Below are 21,269 nucleotides of genomic sequence, written 5' to 3'. Positions count from 1 at the left end.
CCCTACCACATTTCAAATGGGGTACAAAGACTGGGGGAGTCTTTATACTTCTTTAATGCAGCCCAAAATATGCTTAGATGAAATGTACAATGAAACTGACTGCAGAAGCATTTGTAGTCATTTCAAAGGACTTAACACTATAATAAAATGAAAGGGTAGAATATGTGTCTTTACATGCTGCATTTTTCATATTTGTTAGTGCCCTGTTTTTATAACATCAAAATGTCTTCTTTTATAGCTTCATGGCTCATTCTCTTTAACCATCAGGTGAAATTCAAGCTGACTTTAATGGAGAACAGCTCAGAAGTGACAGAATTCATCCTGTTGGGATTGACAGATGACCCCAACCTTCAGGTTCCTCTACTACTGATATTTTTATTTATCTACCTTGTCACTTTGATTGGTAATGGAGGAATGATGGTCATAATCTTCTCAGACTCCCACCCCCACACTCCCATGTACTTCTTCCTCAGTCACCTGTCCTTTGTAGATCTGGGATACTCAACAGCTGTAGCTCCCAAAATGGTGGCTGCACTTCAGTCAGGGAACAAGGTCATCTCCTACAATGGGTGTGCAGCTCAGTTTTTCTTCTTTGTGGGTTTTGCCACTGTTGAGTGCTATCTTCTAGCTTCCATGGCTTATGACCACAATGCAGCAGTGTGTAGGCCTCTTCATTACACCACCACCATGACAACGGGTGTTTGTGCCATCCTGACCATTGGCTCTTATGCCTGTGGCTTCCTCAATGCCTCAATCCATGCAGCAGATACCTTCAGACTATCCTTCTGTGGTTCTAATAAAATTAATCATTTTTTTCTGTGACATACCCCCACTCCTGGCCCTTGCATGTTCCAATACACACATCAGTAAGCTTGTTGTCTTTTTTGTTGTGGGATTCAATGTCTTTTTTACCCTCCTGGTAATTCTTATCTCTTACCTTTTCATATGCATTACTATTCAAAGCATGAAGTCTTCTGAGGGACAAAAGAAAGCTGTCTCCACCTGTGCTTCTCACCTCACTGCCGTGTCCATTTTCTATGGCACAATCATCTTCACGTACTTGCAGCCCAGTTCTGGTCAGTCTATGGACACAGACAAAATAGCATCTGTGTTCTACACTGTAGTGATTCCCATGCTGAACCCCTTGATCTACAGCCTGAGGAACAAAGAAGTGAAAAGTGCCCTCTGAAAAATACTCAAAATACATTACTCTCCGTCTTTTAGTGTGAGTTGGAAGTAGTTAGGTAAATAAAGGATACATCTCCTGAGCCATTGAGAATCTTGAAGTCTGAAGAATTTCAGCTCTGCCTTCCCCATGAATAAGTGGTTATTTCAGTGGTTTAAGAAGCAGCACTTGGAATTAAAGATCATTCTGTAGAACAAACATAACCTGGATGTTTACAGCTTTCTTGAACAGCTCTCATGACGTGGTTTAGAGCAGATCAAAGCACACAGGTGAATGTGATAAATTTCCAATGCTCCATTTCTATTTGCAAAAAAATTTACAATTAAATTTAGTATAAGAACCATATCTTCAATTTTATTTGTATTTTCGGTGTGTATTTTAGTATGCATTTGCACATAGGTGTGTAGGTGCATATGCCTGTGCCAACCTGAAAGCTGTAGAAAAAAAAGAAGCAGACTCACCTAGGAAGAGTAGAAGACTGGAAATAATCAAACTCAGGGCTGTAATCAACAAAATAGAAACACAGAAAACAATCCAAAGAATCCATGAAACAAAAAGCTGGTTCCTGGAGATAATCAACAAGATTGATAAACCCTTATCCAAACTAATCGAACGGCAGAGAGAGAATATACAAATCAATAGGTTCAGAAATGAAAAGGGGGACATAACCACAGACACATAGAAAATTCAGAGAATCGTTAGATCTTACTACAAAAGGCTGTATGCCACAAAACTGGAAAATGTAAAAGAAATGGACACTTTTTAAGATAAATACCATATACCAAAGTTAAACCAGGACCAGGTGAACAATCTAAATAGACTCATTAGTCGTGAAGAATTAGAAGCTGTTATCAAAAAGCTCCCTACCAAAAAAACCCAGGACCAGATGGTTTCAATGCGGAATTCAACCAGAACTTCCAAGATAACTAATACCTATACTTCTTAATGTATTTCACAATATAAACAGAAGTGGCATTGCCAAATTCCTTTTATGAAGCTACAGTTACTCTGATACCAAAACCACACAAAGACTCAACCAAGAAAGAGAATTACAGGCCAATCTCACTCATGAATATCGACGCAAAAATCCTCAACAAAATTCTGGCAAACCGTATCCAAGAACACATTAGAAAAGTTATCCATTATGATCAAGTTGGCTTCATCCCAGAGATGCAGGGCTGGTTCAACATATGAAAATGTATCAATGTAATCCACCATATAAATAAATTGAAAGAAAAAACCATATGATCATTTCATTAGATGCTGAAAAAGCATTTGACAAAATTCAACACCCCTTTATGATAAAAGTCTTGGAGAGATTAGGGATACAAGGGTCATACCTAAATATAATAAAAGCTATATACAGCAAGCCGACAGCTAACATCAAATTAAATGGAGAGAAACTCAAAGCAATCCCACTAAACTCAGGAACATGACAAGGCTGTCCACTCTCGCCATACCTCTTCAATATAGTGCTTGAAGTTCTAGCAATAGCAATAAGACAACATAATGGGATCAAGGGGATTCGAATTGGAAAGGAAAAAGTTAAACTTTCGTTATTTGCAGATGATATGATAGTGTACATAAGCGACCCCCAAAACTCCACCAAAGAACTTTTACAGCTGATAAACAGCTTTAGCAATGTGGCAGGATACAAGATCAACTCCAAAAAATCAGTCGCCCTCTTATACACAAAGGATATGGAAGCAGAGAGGGAAATCAGAGAAGCTTCACCTTTCATGATAGCCATAAACAGCATAAAATATCTTGGGGTAACTCTAACCAAGGAAGTGAGAGATCTATTTGACAAGAACTTTAAGGCATTGAAGAAAGAAATTGAAGAGGATACCAGAAAATGGAAGGACCTCTTGGATTGGGAGGATCAACATAGTAAAAATGGCAATTCTACCAAAGGCAATTTATAGATTCAATGCAATCCCCATCAAGGTCCCATCAAATTCTTCACAGATCTTGAAAAGACAATAATCAACTTTATATGGAAAAACAAAAAACCCAGGATAGCCAAAACAATCCTATACAATAAAGGATCTTCTGGAGGCATTACCATCCCTGACTTCAAACTCTATTACAGAGCTACAGTAATGAAAACAGCGTGGTACTGGCATAAAAACAGAGAAGTCGACCAATGGAATCATATAGAAGACCCAGATTTTAACTCACAAACCTATGAACACCTCATTTTCAATAAAGGAGCTAAAAGTATACAATGGAAGAAAGAAAGCCTCTTCAACAAATGGTGCTGGCACAACTGGATGTCAACCTGTAGAAGAATGAATATAGACCCATATCTATCACCATGCACAAAACTCAAGGCCAAATGGATTAAAGATCTCAATATCAGTCCGAACACTAAACCTGATAGAAGAGAAAGTGGGAAGTACCTACAACAGATGGGCACAGGAGATCGCTTCCTAGGTATAACCCCAGCAGCACAGACATTTAGGGCAACATTGAATAAATGGGACCTACTAAAACTGAGAAGCTTCTGTAAAGAAAGGACACTGTCACTAAGACAAAAAAGCAACCTACTGACTGGGAGAAGATCTTCACCAACCCCGCAACAGACAAAGGTCTGATCTCTAAAATATATAGAGAACTCAAGAAACTAGACTTTAAAATGCTAATTAACCCAATTAAAAAAAGGGGCACTGAACTGAACAGAGAATTCTCAACAGAAGAAGTTCAAATGGCCAAAAGACACTTAAGGTCATGCTCAACCTCCTTAGCAATAAGGGAAATGCAAATCAAAACAACTTTGAGATATCATCTTATACCTGTCAGAATGGTTAAAATCAAAAACACCAATGATAGCCTTTGCTGGAGAGGCTGTGGAGGTTGGGGAACCCTCATCCATTCCTGGTGTGAATGCAATCTTGTGCAACCACTTTGGAAATCAGTGTTTTGGTTTCTCAGGAAATTTGGGATCAACCTACCACTGGACCCAGCAATACCACTCTTGGGAATATACCCAAGAGATGCCCGATCATATGACAAAAGCACTTGTTCAACTATGTTCATAGTAGTATTATTTGTAATAGCCAGAACCTGTAAACAACCTAAATGTCCTTCAATGGAAGAATGGATGAAGAAAGTGTGGAATATATACACATTAGAGTACTACGCTGCGGTAAAAAACAATGACTTCTCGAATTTTGCATGCAAATGGATGGAAATAGAAAACACTATGCTGAGTGAGGTAACCCAGACACAAAAAAGTGAACATTGGATGTACTCACTCATAATTGTTTTCTAGCCATAAATAAGGGTCACGGAGTCTATAATTGGTGAACCTAAAGAAGCTAAATAAGAAGGTGAACTCAAGGAAAAACATATACTTATCCTCTTGGCTATGTGAAGTAGACAAAATTGCCGGGGAGAAAATTGGGATCTTTGGGGTGGTGTGCGATGGGGGTAAGGGGAGATGGGGAGAGAAAAGTGAGAAGGGGAGGATGGGGGGAACTTGGGGAAACGGGATGATTGGGATGAAGGAAGGTTGGATAGGGGAGCACGGAAGCACAATTCTTAGTTAAGGGAGTAGTCACCTTAGGGTTGGCAAGAGACTTGAACCTAGAGTAGCTCCCAGGAGCCCAAGGCGATGTCCCCAGTTAGTTCCTTGGGCAGATGAGGATAGGGAACCTGAAATGACCCTATCCTATAGCAATACTGATGAATATCTTGCATATCACCATAGAACCTTCATCTGGTGATGGATGGAGATAGAGACAGAGACCCACACTGGAGCACTGGACTGAGCTCCCAAGGTCCCAGTGAGGAGTGGAAGGAGGGAGAAGATGAGCAAGGAAGTCGGGACCACGAGGGGCGCACCCACCCACTGAGACAGTGGGGCCGATCTATTGGGAGCTCACCAAGGCCAGCTGGACTATGACTGAAAAAGCATGGGATAAAACCGGACTCTCTGAACATGGCGAGGAATGAGGGCTGATGAGAAGCCAAGGACAATGGCATGGGGTTTTGATCCTACTTCATGTTCTGGCTTTGTGGGAGCCTAGCCAGTTTGGATGTTCACCTTCCTAGACATGGACGGAGCAGGGAGGACCTAGGACTTTCCACAGGGCAGGGAACCCTGACTGCTCTTTGGACTGGAGAGGGAGGGGGAGAGAAGTGGGGGGAGGGGGAGAAGGGTGGGAGGATTGGGACGGAAATGGAGGCTGGGAGGAGGCTGAAACTTTTTTCTTTTTTTCAATAAAATAAAAAAAAACTGTTTTATTTTCAAAGCTATTTCATTTCAGTTGAGTCCTCTTCAATGTTTCTACCTCTTTATTAAATTCCATTTTCAAGTTCTAAGTCATGTTTATAAGTTCCATTAGCCTCATGCTTGTGGTTTTTTGAGCATAATTCAGACATTTATTCTCTTTGATGTCTTTCTTGAGCTCTCTTTGTCTCACTGTATATATGTTGTCTTCTTTAAACTCCTTTAATTCTTTGATGATGCTTATGATTGTTTTTTAAATTCTGTGTAACTTATGTGTAATTCTCGTTATCCAACATTTCTCCAGCACCAGTGGGTTTTGGAGAGAAGATACTGGCATGATCTTTCATTTTTTGGGGCATTTTTTTGCAAGGAGATCTGAGCATGTGGACTTCTTTGGTTCTGAATCTGTTATGGACTGTGCAACTGGATCAGAAGTGAGGTTGGAAGTGGCCCCGGTGGAATGAAGGCACGTGGGTAGAGGGGACTGTACTAACATAGGATATGCATCCTTATTCAAACCTGGAGTGTGAGGGTAGATATGACTGGGTGAAAAGGTCGAATATAGTGAAATACAATTAATAAAATCTCAGAGACAGAATTTAGATTCAACCTGAAGATCTAAAAAGCAAAACAGCCACTGGCTCTTATCTCTACTTCAGTCTGAAAATGGTGATCCTGCCTCCAGGAGTCTCAGAATGAGACTGAACCTGAGAGGTGTCTCCTCCCATTGTATAATCCTCTCTAGTTCTGGGATTAAGGGCATACACCACTACCGCCTGGTTTCCATGGCATGCTACTGGAATTAGAGGTGTGTGTCATTGCTGCCTGGTCTGTAAGACTGGTCAGCATGGATATTTTACTTTTCTGATCCTTAGACAAACTTTATTTATTAAAATACAAATGAAATGCCACTACAATGTTATGTGAAAGAGTCCTGTTTTAGGGAGCAATAGATATGGAAAGTACTGTCTAAAGCCTAGAATTCTGTTGTGGATCAGGAAGGGCAGGCTCCATTAGGCCAGGGTACTTTATGTGGGATCCAGTGTGTATTTGGTGACTTCAAAGAAAGAATAGATGTGAGTCAAGGAGACTCACAGGGCTAGATCCTGAAGGAGGATGTTGAAGGTTTGGATACTAAGTGGGGTAGTTGAAAGCAGTGCAGAAGTGACCTATAGGTGGCTGCAGGTTGGGTGAATCCTATTAGAAGACTAAAGATAGGTTCTAGTGCTGCCAGGGTTGGTGAGACTAGACCAGGACATGGATATGGGACCTGTAGGAAGCCAAGAGGTTGACTGCAGTGCAGGTTGAGATGGTCAGACTAGCACATGGGCATTGGGTTTTTGACCTAGGCTAGATCTAGAGGGTTTTGGTGGAACTATGGATGGGGAGTTCAGGGATATTCACCAAGCTAAACCTTTTAGAACTATGTAGGAAGAACATAAATTTGTTGATTCTAAGGCAAATAGTAGACTTTTACATTGGTATCTTATGCCAGTTTCCAGTGAACACGTAGCTTTTCTAGGACACACTAAATAAGAGTGCACTTTTTCTTTCAATGATTGGTTTTCTGATTTAAGATCCTGATCCTATTCAAAGATACTGGACTTGGATGTTCTAATCTCATCTTTTCTGATAATCATGCCATACCTTATAGCCTTTACAATATACAGCATGATGACTTCTAGTATAAAAAAATAACATAATCCTTACAATTCTTATACTTGGTAAAGAATGAAAATCATATCAGGCACTCACTTTTAATCCCAGTACTCTGGAGGTGGAGGCAGGAAGATTTCTGTGAGTTCAAGGTCAGTCTGCTTTAGTGAGTTCTAGGTCAACCAAAGCTACACAAAGAAATCCTGTCTTGAAAAAAAAAAACAGCATGAAAATTATCATATCAGTCCATGTAATTGTTACAAGTTTTCCCCATGGCCAATACATAGATATTTAAATAATTTGTCATTTTGAGAGAATATCTTTGTTGCTTCTAAGTGAGTACTTAACATGCAGATGAAAAAGTTATTTGTCAAAGCAACTTTATTCCTTGGGCTACTCTCTCTAACATGAAAACCACTGCAGTTATGTCAAGACTTCCCCTCTACCATGTTGTTCCCTGAACTTTAGAAGGGGGAGTACATTTTGCAGTGAATGGTGGTATAGGCAGAGATTCATGGCTGTATAAGATGTTGAGAATAAGTGATGGCTACAGACTCAGCTCTAAAGGAGATATTTATATTATCCTCTATATTTTTGTAGTTCTGTAGGCTTCAGAGTTTAAGACTGAAGGACCAGTGTTGTTGTTTTTTTCCTCTTTGGGGGGCCTGCTACCTAGTTCTCAAATAAATCACAGATTCTTATTCTTTCTTATAAATTCTTGGTTTTATCTTGGCTTGTTTCTAGTCAGCTTTTCTTATCTTAAAATTACCTTTCTTTTGCCTATGGATTTTTATCTTTCTCTATTTCTGTATACCTTTCTTTACTTCTTTCTTCATTACTTTTTTGTGTAGCTGGGTGGCTGGTTTCTGATGTCCTTTCTTCTTATTTTTGATCCTCTTCCTCTCAGATTTCTCCTTCTATTTATTTTTTCTGCCTTCCAGTCCCATCTATCCTTTCTCCTTCTTCGCTATTGGCTGTTCAGTTCCTTGTCAGACCATCAGATGTTCTAGACAGGCAAAGAATCACAGCTTCACAGAATTAAAGATAAATGTTAGTAGTCACTTATAGCAACAATGATCTTCTCTCAAGATGATATATTGTTTAGAGCCTACAACAATGGCAATGGAGTAAAACAATCACATAGGTTGTTCATGATTCCCACTCTTTACCAAGTAGAAGAATTGTGAGCATCCTCTTATCTTCTTATAGCAAAAGTCTTCAGACTACATATTGTTCAAGCTATACGGGGATGACATGATTATCATAAAAGATGAGTTAGAACATATATTGTTGATCCCAAGAACATTAGTAGCCTTTTTCTTTTTGGTCTTTTGCCATATTCCAGGAATCTCAGCCTTTTGAAACTGCACTAAATAAGACTCTTCAAATAGAGATGTATTGTTTCTTCCAAGGACTGAAATTTTGGCTTGAGACCTATACAAAGGAGCTGAACTTAAATGTTGTGTATTTCAGGGAGAAAGGTAAGTCTTTATGTCCTACCCATTGTCTCAATGAAGTTGTAAGGATATGAATTATGACAGCTGAAAGGCTGATCTTTGCTTTTTTGTCTATTTGACTTTCATATCTTTAATTTTACTGATCTCTTTAGCATAGCTAGAATTAATGTGTCTAAATAACAATGAGTTTTTATTAGAAAATGTGTGTTAATGTATCACTGATTCTCATCTTTGCAACATAGGCTTCTATGATTTTTAGCAAGTTAATCAATCCTTCATTTCAGTTTTTTTAAATCAGAAAATATGTTAATATTATTTACTGAAAGTATTTCCAGCATTGCCAAATTGATGGAATGGGAGCAATATAAAATGCCAGGAGCTCATCATCATTTTAAGAAAAGAAATATAAGAAATAGAGATAATTAATTCATAGAGAAATTAGGCCTAGAAAGCAGTTTTGTAATAATAGTGCAATACAAAAAGCATAAATTTACACAAGACATAGCTAATTATGATAATGCTAACTCCTGATCTTAAGCTCTAATTCTTCCAGTGGAAGTTCTTCTTAGTGGGTGATATTGTTTATGAACTAACGATTGATGCACTAAAGTGTATATGAGATTTACCACCATCATGTAGCTCTGAGACAATGAGAAAATAATGATTTCTGCTTGATAGTGAGAATTAAAATAGCAAATAGTATCCACTACTTTAGATAGCCCAATCTATGAAGCCTTTGGAGGTTATGGGATATGCAACATATATCAGTAGAGCTGTTAATGGAAATGAGCCCACAGCCTGGTAAACCCCAGGGAACACTTTAGTGCCTTTGGGGAGAATGCAGAAGCCAGTAGTACAGAGCACTTGATATGGCTATGAGTGTTACTAAGAACACTGCCCCTTTTTAATGTTGACAATTTTTTTTTCAGGGTTGTGAGAGTGCTATAAAATTTTGCTGATCTATTTCTTGATACTGAGCTGAATTTCAGAAATGAAGATTATTTTTATAAAGACACAGGAACTGGCATTCAGATTTAAGTACCATATTCATGTTTTTTGGCTATTTATATTGACTTTAGGCAATATATTAAACACTCAAACAAAAAAATCAGCTGGTCAAATGAGTTACTTTGTTATACTCGATTTAGGTTAGGTGTAAAAAGTTTAAAATAGTATTTCTACATGACAGAGAGCTAAGATTTCCTTTAGGAAGAACTTGGTTTTAGAGTTCCCTTTTTTATTTTCTTCAGTTTTCACATGATTCAATGAGAGGACATTTCAGTCTCCTTATCTGTGAATTGGTACTAATAATTCACATGACTCATAAGTTCTGATGATAAAGAAGCAGCTTCTAGATTGGTGATAGGAACACAGTAAATATTAAATAAATGACTTGTACAGATAGTCACGATCAATTGTGATATTGGTGTACTTCAAATATCTGCATATATGTTGCACTTGTGTAGGTTGATCTTCTTATGGTACTCTTAACAGTGGAAGCAGGGGCTATCTCTGACTCTTGTGCTGGCTTTTGGGACCCTAATCCTCATATTGGTTGCCTTGTCCAACTTTTAATTTTAATTTAGTTGATATCCATGAGAAACCTGCTCTTCTCTGAATAGAGATGAAGGAGTGGATGGGGTGGGTGGTGGAGAGGAAGTTGGGGGAACTGGGAGGAGATGAATAAATAAATAAAGGTAATAAAGTAAAATTAAACATTTTCAGTAACAAAGAAGTAGAATTCTACCAGTGCAGTAGTGTTGGAAGAGAGAGACTGGGGAAGACTTCAAGAAAACCTTGTACCTCGTGTTATTCTTTGAGAAATGCAGCGTTTTGTAAGGGTGTTTCACATATTTAGAGTTTTCCTGAGATGTAAACTACACAATGTTTTGACCACACGTGGTAGAACATGGTGAAATCCTGACATTCTGGAATCAAGAGTCAGTGGGACTGGTGCAAATTTAGGAGCAGTCTGGTTAGTGCATTTTATAAAGACAACACCAAACTAACTAAAACCAAAATTGTAACTAATAATGACAAGAGACCAGGATAGCCCCAAGGAACGTTTGTAGTTCTTATTTTCTTCTTTTCTGCTTTGTTCTGTTTATATGCTTAATTTTAAAAAACAAATATAATTATATTACTTTCCTGTCTTCTTTCTCCCTCCAGTCTTTCCCACGTTAAACCACCTTGTTCCCTCTCTAAATAATTTTTGTTGTTGTTGCTTTAAATACACACACACACTCCTGCTTAAATATTAAATACAACTTGTTCAGTTCATTTAGTATTACTTGTATGTATGCGATTTCAGGGCTGACCACTTGGTATTGAATTATGAGTTAGGCGACTTATTTCTGAGGGAGGGTATTTCTTCTGCCATCAGTATTCCTTAGTTGCCACTTCTTTGTCAGTGAGATTTCCCCTTTTTATGTTACCTTTGTCTATTGGTGCTGTACTTCTTCAGGTCTTGTTTAGCATATTGTTTAGTACATCATAGATGAAGTTTCCCAGTCATTTTTCAGAGACACAGTTTCACAGCAGATTTCCTGGTCCTCTGGATTTTACAATCTTTCTACTTCCTGCTTCCACGTTGCCTTTGCCGTTGGCGAAGGAGTTGTGTTGTAGATGTAACAGTAGGGGCTGCGAACTTCATGGTCAGCTGTTTTCCACATTTTAACCAGTAGTGGTGTTCTGTAATGGTCTTCTTCTGTTGCAAAGAGCAGTTTCTTTGATTATGGATGAGATTATATTTATCTGTGGGTGTAAGTATTAATATTTAGAATGCAGTCAGTAATCATTAGCTGCTTTGGTAAAGTGGCAATAGTAGGTATTCCTCTAAGATTCATGATCTTCCTAGCTCCGGGTGGTTGGCTAGGATTTCAGGACCATGCATGATTTACCTACTGTTGTGCAGGCCTAAGTCCAATTAGAGAGCTGTTGGCTCCTTGTCTGGTATTTTGTCATTGTTGTTTACATGGTTACTGTCCTTGGGAGAGGCATTGTCAGCTTAAGTGGAATAATTTCTTTTTAACTTTATATGTATATGTAGAAATATAGATTATGTATATTTTATGTAATTTAGGTAAGTTAGAAATAATATGATTTCTTAAGGCCTTTATAGACATCCTTAGTGTTTTTTTTTTTACCATCCTACTTTCCCGGTCCACCTTGAAGTTCACTCTCATTTTACTTATTTCGCCATTCCAATCTTGTAAAATGAGAAAATATGCAGAGTCAGGGAGATGCCAAGTAGCTGCCAAAGGAGAAAGATGCCAGCCAAAACCTTGCTCAGTAAACCACAACCTCATGGTAATCCACAGATTAATAGAAATGGATTAATTCAAGATGGAAGAACTAGCTAGAAATATGCCTGTGCCATTGGTCAAATAGTGTTGTAATTAATTTAGTTTCTGTGTGATTGTTCACATCTGAGCAGCTGGGAAATGAATTAACAGTTTGCATCTACACCAGGTTAACAACATCTTCATGTAAAAGCTAAAACCTCTACTGCTGTAGCAAAAGTTAAACACCATCATTTTTTAGATGCTTTTATTCCTTATATGCGATTTTCTCCCATGTTTTCTTATTGTGATTAATTGCATATCCTGAGAACTGCATAAAACCTAGATGATTTTTGACAAATGATATTATATTTAGGCATCTTAGGTTATCATACGGCAGTTCTTGACACAATGGGGATGATGAAAAAGCTAAAAGAAAATTAATTAATTTCACCTCATTTTTATATAGTGTTATTGCCTGATTGTTTTCATCACTAAACTTATAAATTGGGCTGGTTACTTCCAATGTGAGATTCAGGATGTGGAAACTTTTAGGAGGGATAAGGTTTAACGAAAGCTAGAGTGATGGTAGCCTCTTTAACTTGGTGAAGAAACAGCCAAGAGATATAATCTGTACACTGGGAAACATTATTAGCAGACAATGGATTGACAAAGCATTAATCTTGGGCTTTCCAGCCATCAGATTAGTACATTATGAATTTCTGTTATGTATACTATGTCAAATTTATTGTACTTTGTTACAACGTGAAAAAGGCACTAAGACATTAGGCTATTCTGGTGTAGAATAAGAGATGTCTTTGTTTTACAAAGATAGAGGGGATTTTGATATTTTCCACTGAGTATCTACTAATTTCAGGGCAGACATTTTGTGGCCTCAATTGATTCATCTGTTTAATTACTAGTTTGAGATATATCATCTCTTCCAGAAAACAGTATGGTTTATGACTAATTTAACTTAAATGTTGCTGCCATGGCTTGCTTAGATGAGAAAGCCATGAAAGGAGCATCTGCACAGTGAAAAAAAGGCATGGAGAGGACAAGCAGAGAGGATCATCAGTCTCCTCTCATGTCTCATTCTGATCTCCTTTCTCATTGCTGCAGGGAAGCCATCTGATCTCTAATGGAGAACAGTACAGAGGTGACTGAGTTCATTCTTGCAGGTTTAACAGATGACCCAGAGCTCCAGCTCCCTCTCTTCATTGTCTTCCTTCTCATCTATCTCAGCACTGTGCTTGGGAATGTGGGAATGACAGGACTGATTCTCTTGGACTCACGCCTCCACACTCCCATGTATCTTTTCCTCAGTCACCTGTCTCTGGTGGACTTTGGTTATTCTTCAGCTGTCACTCCCAAAGTAATGGCAGGTCTCATTTCAACAGATAAAATCATATCCCACAATGCTTGTGGCAACCAATTCTTCTTTGTTGTAAGCTTTATAACCACAGAAAGTTTCCTCTTGGTTGCCATGGCTTATGACCGCTATGCAGCAGTGTGTAAGCCCCTGCATTACACCACCATCATGACGACAAACACATGTGCCTGTATGACCATAAGCTCCTATGTCTGTGGCTTCCTGAATGCTTCCATCCACACTGGGAACATCTTTAGGCTCTCCTTCTGCAAGAAAAATATCATAGACCATTTCTTCTGTGATGCCCCTCCTCTCCTGGTCCTCTCATGTTCAGACACCACTGTCAGTGAGATGGTGATTTTCTTCATGGTGGGTTTTAATGTTCTCTTCTCTATTGTAGTCATCTTGATCTCCTATCTGTTTATATTCATCACTATTCTGAGGATGAGATCATCTGAAGGGCGCCAGAAGGCCTTTTCCACCTGTGCTTCCCACCTCACTGCAGTCTCCATCTTCTACGGGTCAGGCATATTCATGTACTTACAGCCCAGCTCCAGTCACACCATGGGCACGGACAAGGTGGCGTCCGTGTTCTATACCATGGTCATCCCCATGCTGAATCCTCTGGTCTACAACCTGAGGAACAAAGAGGTCAAGAGTGCATTACAAAAGACTGTGGAGAAAGCAAAAATTACTATAACATTCATATTTTAATTTTATAGAATCTGCATGAAGGCTGTTTAATCTCCCTCAGATTAATCTTTGCTCAGTTCAAGAAATGAGTTTACTTAAGAGCTGTCTCTTTTACTTGCTTTAAACCTGTGTAAAATTTCATTATTTTCTTTTATTTCATCCTGGGGTAATGGGGATTGAATCTAGTGCCTGGCACATGGTAAGCAAGTTTCTTTCCACCGAACTAGACCAGATGCCTACATTTGGGCATTTTAATTAATGCTATTTTCTGTGCCTGGAAATACTGTCTTTCCTCCCAAACAGTTTATTGTTGGTAGTGGTGCCATTAGTGAGTTCCTGGGTTATTTAATTTGTATCCTTATTATGAGTGGCTAGCATTTCTTTCATTTTTGAGATTATAATACAATTTTGTAATTTTTCTTTCCTTTCCTCTGTTCAAACCCACCATATAACTCTCTTTGATCTTTCATAGCCTCTTTTCATTGTTGATATTCCCTCATATACATATACATATATTATACACATCCACATAGACATACACAGACACATATATCATGATTAGTTTATCCAATGATACTTGTATGTGTATTTTCAGGCCTGATGATTTGGTATTGGACAACCAGTTGGTGTTCCCTCTCTTGGGGAAGACTGTTTCTTTCACTCTCAGCACTTCTTAGTTCTTTTAGAAATATTTATTCTTTGAGATGCTAATATATAATACACCATTTATCCTTCCATTTTCTCTCTATGTAATCTCTCATAGACTCTCGGTCTTTTTCAAATTCATTCTCTCTGCTGAATGGGGGCGCTGTTAATCAGATCATTTAGGGTGTAACCTGTGTGCCAGGTTTATCTCAGTTGGCAGTTGAGTGAAGTAATTTTTTTTTTATTGAGAAAAGGAGGAAAAAAAAAACAAGTTTCCACCTCCTCTCAGCCTCCCATTTCCCTCCCCCTCCTCCCACCCTTCTCCCCCTCTCCCCACTCCTCTCCCCCTCCCTCTCCAGTCCAAAGAGCAGTCAGGGTTCCCTGCCCTGTGGTAAGTCCTAGGTCCTTCCCCCTCCGTCCATATCTAGGAAGGTGAACATCCAAACTGGCTAGGCTCCCACAAAGCCAGCACATTAAGTAGGATCAAAACCCCGTGCCATTGTCCTTGGCTTCTCATCAGCCCTCATTGTTCGCCATGTTCAGAGAATCCAGTTTTATCCCATGCTTTTTCAGTCACAGTCCAGCTGGCCTTGGTGAGCTCCCAGTAGATCAGCTCCACTGTCTCAGTGGGTGGGTGCACCCCTCGTGGTCCTGACTTCTTTGCTCATGTTCTCCCTCCTTCTGCTCCTCATTGGGACCTTGGGAGCTCAGTCCAGTGCTCCAGTGTGGGTCTCTGTCTTTATCTCCATCCATCACCAGATAAAGGTTCTATGAGAAAAAACTGCACCCATGTTCCCAAAATATTGTTTATAAATGTTCTTTTACATTTAAAGGGGGAAATTATATAGGTGTGAATAATTTGCATTGGTATGGATTTTAAGGTCAATTTTGTTATATGTATTTGTATTTCTTGATCTTGATTAAGGTATTGTGATTGTGTAGTTCATTTAAAAATGTATTGTATAATTAAGAAATATAGGTTGTTAATGGATAATCATCGATAATAGTAAAGCTTGTAGTCATGTTAGTTAGATTTTCTAAATATATAGAGATATATTTCAATTAGATGGGCATTCTTCATATCTTTCAAAGACTACAGAATATGGCATTTAAATGTTTTAAAATCACTAATCAAATTCATTCTCTCTCTTTCATTTATTGTTATTTCATCTATCTATCTATCTATCTATCTATCTATCTACCTACCTACCTATCTATGTATCTATGTATCTATCTATCTATCTATCCATCCATCTAACTTTCTATCTTTTCATTATCTCATGGACTTTCTCATATCCACATTATATAAAATATTTTGAACTATTAATTTTCTTATCTTCTTCTGTATGTATGTGTTTATATATCTCCAATATGCCAATGGTCAAAGGTCCTAATTTTTATTTAAGGCTGTATTTATTCACATAGTGAGCCTAAGATGACAGATGAAGATGTGCATGTCTGTTATTCCATAAGTTGGGTAGTGGAGGAGGGAGGATATGAAACTAAAAATCAGCCTCAACTACTTTTAGAACTCAATGAGACATTGTCTAAAATAAGTTCTTCCCAAACTTTCTGTAGACACACACAAATCTTGGGCGTATGTAGAATTCATGATCTTTGGCATGCTATGGAGACTTTTCAGTTTTCCTTCTTAAATTTCTTCAGAGTTTGGCTAGTGAATACAGTTTCATCTCTGGAGGAGAGACTAGTGTTCCTTATTTGTTCTCATTAAAGAACAATTCTGCTCATATAGAGTCTGGTCTTTGCTTTCTTTAATTTCTAAACCACCTTCATCAATCCCAAACTAACATTTGATCCTAAAACTCAGAAGATTTTTAGGACATCTATCTCAGCCTCCCAGAAAAACTGGGAAAGGTTTTATAGCTCCCCTTAACTGTCTCCCTCCTTTTTCTGATAACCATCCTATCAGGAGTGTGCTTTCTGAGCTTAGTGAAGGCTAAAGGGCTACCAATTGTGTTCAGAAAGCCCCTGACCTTTTTCAGTTTCTGTCTACATTAACAGTGCAAGCCAGCTTCTTAGGTTTTATTGATGTGTCATGTAAACTCAGTTTGGGTCTGTTTCCTCATCTCCCTTTCTCCCTTGCTCTCTCACTATCTTCCCACCTACAGAGCAGAGTTTTTTTTTTTTTCTGTTCACTTTCACTGTTCAACAACAGTATATTAAACACAGAAACCAAGGAAAGGTCTGGGTTCAATCTACAAACAATCCTGTGCTGACACACTTGCCCAGACTCCTGGAATCATCCATCATTCTGACTTTGGCTTTTAGCATTGGGTTTTGCCTGAAGCCAGGTCACTAGAATTTGGGACCTTGGGGGATCATTCCAGCTTCCAGAAATTGACTTTGCCTGCCAAGTAACTGGAATTTGGGATGCCCATTCCAGATCTCAGTCTCTGGTTCTCAGTCATTTTTCTGATTTTAGGTGAAGATTCACTGTCAGAAACTAACCCCTTTCTTATTTTGCCAAAAATGGGATTTATTACCTCCATTTGTACACACTTTTGGATTGCCTGAAAACAAACCTGAAGGCATTAGTTTGGCTGTTGATTGGGGTCCTAATTCCCTGTAAACATTCTCTCTCATATCTAAATTGAGCATGTTAAGTTATGTTAGCAAATCGTCCTGTACTGTTTCAATCCAAAAGATGCTGGAAGACGGATTTCGCTCTCCCATTCCAGATGTAAGCATCTTTATCTCAAAATATCCTCCAACCACCATCTTTGGTCAGACTGGCCCTTTGACTCTGTAATAGAGAAAATGAGAACAAAACAGCCCAACACTTCCCGCATCCTGGAACAGAGCTTTTAAACATTTCTTAAGAAGCTCTCTAGAGAACCTTTATCCCTTGTTCCACATCTTTTCTCCAACTCTGGGAGAAACTGAGTGCCATAATTCTAGATGTTCTACTAGTTACCTATGAACTCATCTTCCTTGACCTGAGACCATGAAATATCTTTCTTTGTTTTATTATTTTTCTGGTTTGCCCCTACCTGCTCAGACCATAAGTACAATTTCTTCCTATATCCATACTACCCTATCTAATGAAAAATTCTTTTTTTAAAAAAAGAGTGTGGCAATCCATATTTAATCTCTGAAGTGGTGGATACCCTAGGGACTCCTGCCCCAATTGGAGATGGTTCACTTTACCATGGTATTGAGTTCAACTTGAACAGAAAGCAACTATGTAGTTTGCTGCTGTCTTCTTTGGTAGCCTCCTTGTAATGGACCAACAATGTAACTAGACCGTCACATTTTTAATGATGTCATAGAGAAGGCAAATGTCATGTGACTTCACCACCCCATCGGTTAATGTCACCACATGGCACAAGGAGAAATGGTAGTGCCCATAAAAGTTTATGTCCAATTGAGTCCTCTGGGGATGACTGCATCCTTTTTGTAGTGCACTAAGGAGAAAACATCAGACCTCCAAAGCTTTTATTTTGTAATTTTAATGTTGCAATTTTGATACAATTTTTATAAGATCATTTGCTTTCAATACTGATATACTAACAAGAGGAGCTAGTATTTTGAGATCCACATGTCCCAAAAGAGACTCAAAAGATAAATTGCCAAGTGCTAGAAAAGCTGCTACCAGGGAGGAGCTGTTATCATAGGCTCCAACAGATCTTAATTCCTACTGTTTCTCCTTGGTCTCTCCAGAACCATTTTCCTCTAGCTGAGATAAAATAGTTATGTCTCTCATAAGCATTCCTTTGTTCTACATATGTTTGCTTTCTTTCTGTACACTCTAACAATATGTTTGCTAAAATATCTATCCTCAGACTCTGGAATGCAGGACTAATGACCTAAATGCCTTAGGTGGGCTGAGAAACTTCTGACAGGAAGGTTAACTTGACAGATAACACCTGCGGGCTGGCAGGATTTTGGACATTTCTGAGAAGGGTACCAACACACCACCCCCACTGCTATCTACCACTCTGAGACTGCAATGGAACGGACCTACAGATAGAATCTTCTATCTCAAAAGTTTCCTTTTCTGTCTTATGAAATCCACAAGCACACTGTACCATGTGCCCATAGTTTCCACCTCGCCCTCTGGGGTTTGGGGTGGGGGACAACACAGACTACTGGTGTCCTTCAGTTGTTCTGATTAAAGAACAATTCTCATGATAAAAATAGAAGAATTTGGGTAGGTGTTAGTTGTCCCAACTGATATTTATATCTTAGAAAATTGCAATGCTAAATAGTTGCTGTTCTTTGAACATGTGTCTAAATACAGTTTTTCCTCACTCAGCTAACTGTATTTAATGGAAAAAACCCATAAATTATAAAAAGGGCTCTTCTAGAGAGCTGTCAGAAGAATAGCTGTATTCCTTTGAAAACGCTCTTTTTATCATTGCTGTGTCTGTTAGCCTAACATTTTCCTGACATATTATGGGTTTCACTTGGGTACTTCTCAAAGCACCTACAGAGCTAGGTTATATGGCAAGTTTAGCCATGTACAGTAAGATGGTGGTTGAGTATGATCATGTGAAGATCATCTCCCCATAAACATGTCAATCTGAACAGATGTCAGACAAAAGACTTGCAGGAATGCTAAGAAATAAGCAGGTGAACAAACACTACACCTGGTTTTAAAATAACAACAACATTGAAGACACTGTTTTCTCAGGAAAGAAAAATAATTGAAGCAAAATCTCACTCTTAAAATTAGTACTGGGATCATCATAGTAAAACTCATTTTTATGCATAGTCTCATAGCCTCTGTCCCCATTTCAGTCACAGTGGACCAAGACACTCGATCATATTACCCAAGGAATAAAAGGATTTCTTCAATCCCACTACCCTTATACTAGCACTGCTTTGATCGAGACTTTATTTGCTGGGCAGTCAGATGGAGAAGTAAGTAAATGTTACCTTGAAGATTAAAGATAGATTTGCGCTAATCTAATATTGAATGAATATTGATGGTTCCATTGTCCAGGATATTACCAGTTCCTAAACTGGCTACTAAGTTCATTGTGTCATGAGTCTGGTGGCAGAATGAGACTGGACTCCAGTCAGATAGCTTTTTTATCTTGCCAGTATCATTTCTGTTTTGTAGAAAAAGTGTTAGGGAGAACCCTCCATCCATGCTGGCCAGGGAAGCAGGAATGTTACCTGAAGATCTTCAACATCTCTCCCTTCTCTTTTCCAAATCAAGTCCCCAGTCTCACCCCTAACTCCATAGCAGCCCACCTGCGACCTCCAGCAATCACACAGCTCTTCTCTTCCAGGTTTCCTTTCCATCCATCCTTTATTCCAACCCCATCCTTCAGCTGCATCCATGAAACACAGCTTAATATCAAGGATAGATATCACCTCGGGGTAAAAAGAAATAAAAAGATATTCTAATAAATGAACATGGGAGCAATCTGATATGGTCATTTTATGATCTGACAGAATAAACTTCAAACCCAAACTAGCCAGAACAGATGGGGAAGGATACTACATACTAATCACAGGAAAAATCCAAGAGAACATTTCATTCTTAACATCTATGCCCCAAACACAAGGGTACTCACACTTGTAAAAGAAAGACTTCTACAGGCTAAATCACATATTGACTGTCACACAGAGATGGTGTGAAACTCTAATCACCATACTCTCACAAATGGACAGCTCATGCAGACAAAAACTAAACAGAGGTACTGGAGCTAACAGATGTTATAAATCAAATGGATGACATCAGGTTCTAACATCACTGGAAGGGTGTGTGTGTGTGTGTGTGTGTGTGTGTTGTGTATACATATATCCCCTTGGCTTGTGCCTACAGTGTCTGTAAGTACTTGAATACATGGATAACCACTGCAAAAACACTTCTCTGGGTAGCTTTGTTAAGCAAGGTGATCCATGGTGTCTTGTTAAAGTAGTTTTTAAAATGTACTTATACTTTTACTTCCTTGATGCACAAGATGATGGCATGTAAGTTACCAAGACACTCTGAAGGCATCTTTTCTATTGTTCCAGGCTAGACATTCATTCTGGCGTGCATTCACGTGTGTGTGTGTGTGTGTGTGTGTGTGTGTGTGTGTGTGTGTGTGTGATGTATTTGTGTAGAAGACTGATGATAACTCTGGGTGTCTGTATTCACTTTCCATCTTGTTTGTGACAGCGTTTCTTTTCTGCCATGGTGCACACCAGAGTACCTGATCTGTAGTCTTCGAAGGATTCTCTTGTCTCCAAGTCCCATCTTGCTGTAGGAGTGATGGTATTGCAGATATTTTGCAGTGGTTCTGGAGATCCAAATTCATGTCTCTGTGCTTATGCAGCAAGTATTTTACTGGCCAAGCCATCTCCCTGGCCCCAATCCATAAGAAAGCAGCAACTGAAGCTAATATTTGAATGAAATGAAAGTATTTCTTATAGGATGAGCCAATGTGACACAAATGAACAAGATTGACTGATGTAAGAAGAAAATCAAATAGGAAGAATATTAGGAGAAAGAAGTTACTTAAAATGAATGGCCATTTTACAAAGAACTTTCTTAAAGAAAGTAACTTAAAGAAAGTTGCACCTCTTAATTTTTAGCTAGATTCAAATATCATTTGATGATGCTTAACAATATATGAATACATTACAATATTCCAATTAGTTTTCCATTTTCTTGTGCTTTTATTGTAACTTTTGAAATTTCAAGTATCAACGTTATGTTTCTATACAAACATACATACAAAATGACATAATCCAGTAGAAATATTAAATCATACGAAATTTTAGAATT

At 38.5% G+C, this 21,269-nt stretch overlaps 2 protein-coding genes across 2 annotated transcripts; both read left to right on the top strand.

Annotated features, from left to right (window-relative positions):
- The first annotated feature begins 285 nt into the window (after positions 1 to 285).
- Positions 286 to 1,240, top strand: LOC121454728 (olfactory receptor 1444-like). Its single transcript, XM_041662159.1, is given in 2 exon segments — positions 286 to 810; positions 812 to 1,240. Coding segments are annotated over 2 exon segments (951 nt in total). The 5' UTR covers positions 286 to 288.
- An 11,715-nt stretch (positions 1,241 to 12,955) lies between these two features.
- LOC121454375 (olfactory receptor 5B12-like) lies at positions 12,956 to 13,900 on the top strand. The gene has a single exon (XM_041661676.1). The coding sequence runs from the start codon at positions 12,956 to 12,958 to the stop codon at positions 13,898 to 13,900; it is 945 nt and encodes a 314-aa protein (XP_041517610.1).
- Positions 13,901 to 21,269: the final 7,369 nt, after the last annotated feature.

The sequence above is a fragment of the Microtus oregoni genome, unplaced genomic scaffold, assembly GCF_018167655.1.
Source record: "Microtus oregoni isolate MIOR12 unplaced genomic scaffold, Mior012 000012F_ref0000307, whole genome shotgun sequence".
NCBI classification, from domain to species: Eukaryota; Metazoa; Chordata; class Mammalia; order Rodentia; family Cricetidae; genus Microtus; species Microtus oregoni.
Note: the sequence above shows the minus strand (reverse complement) of the source record. Positions and strands in the feature narration are given on the sequence as shown.

What these genes read in the sequence shown, in the direction of transcription:
- LOC121454375 (XM_041661676.1), top strand. Translation starts at nt 12,956, where the DNA reads ATGGAGAACAGTACAGAGGTGACTGAGTTCATTCTTGCAGGTTTAACA.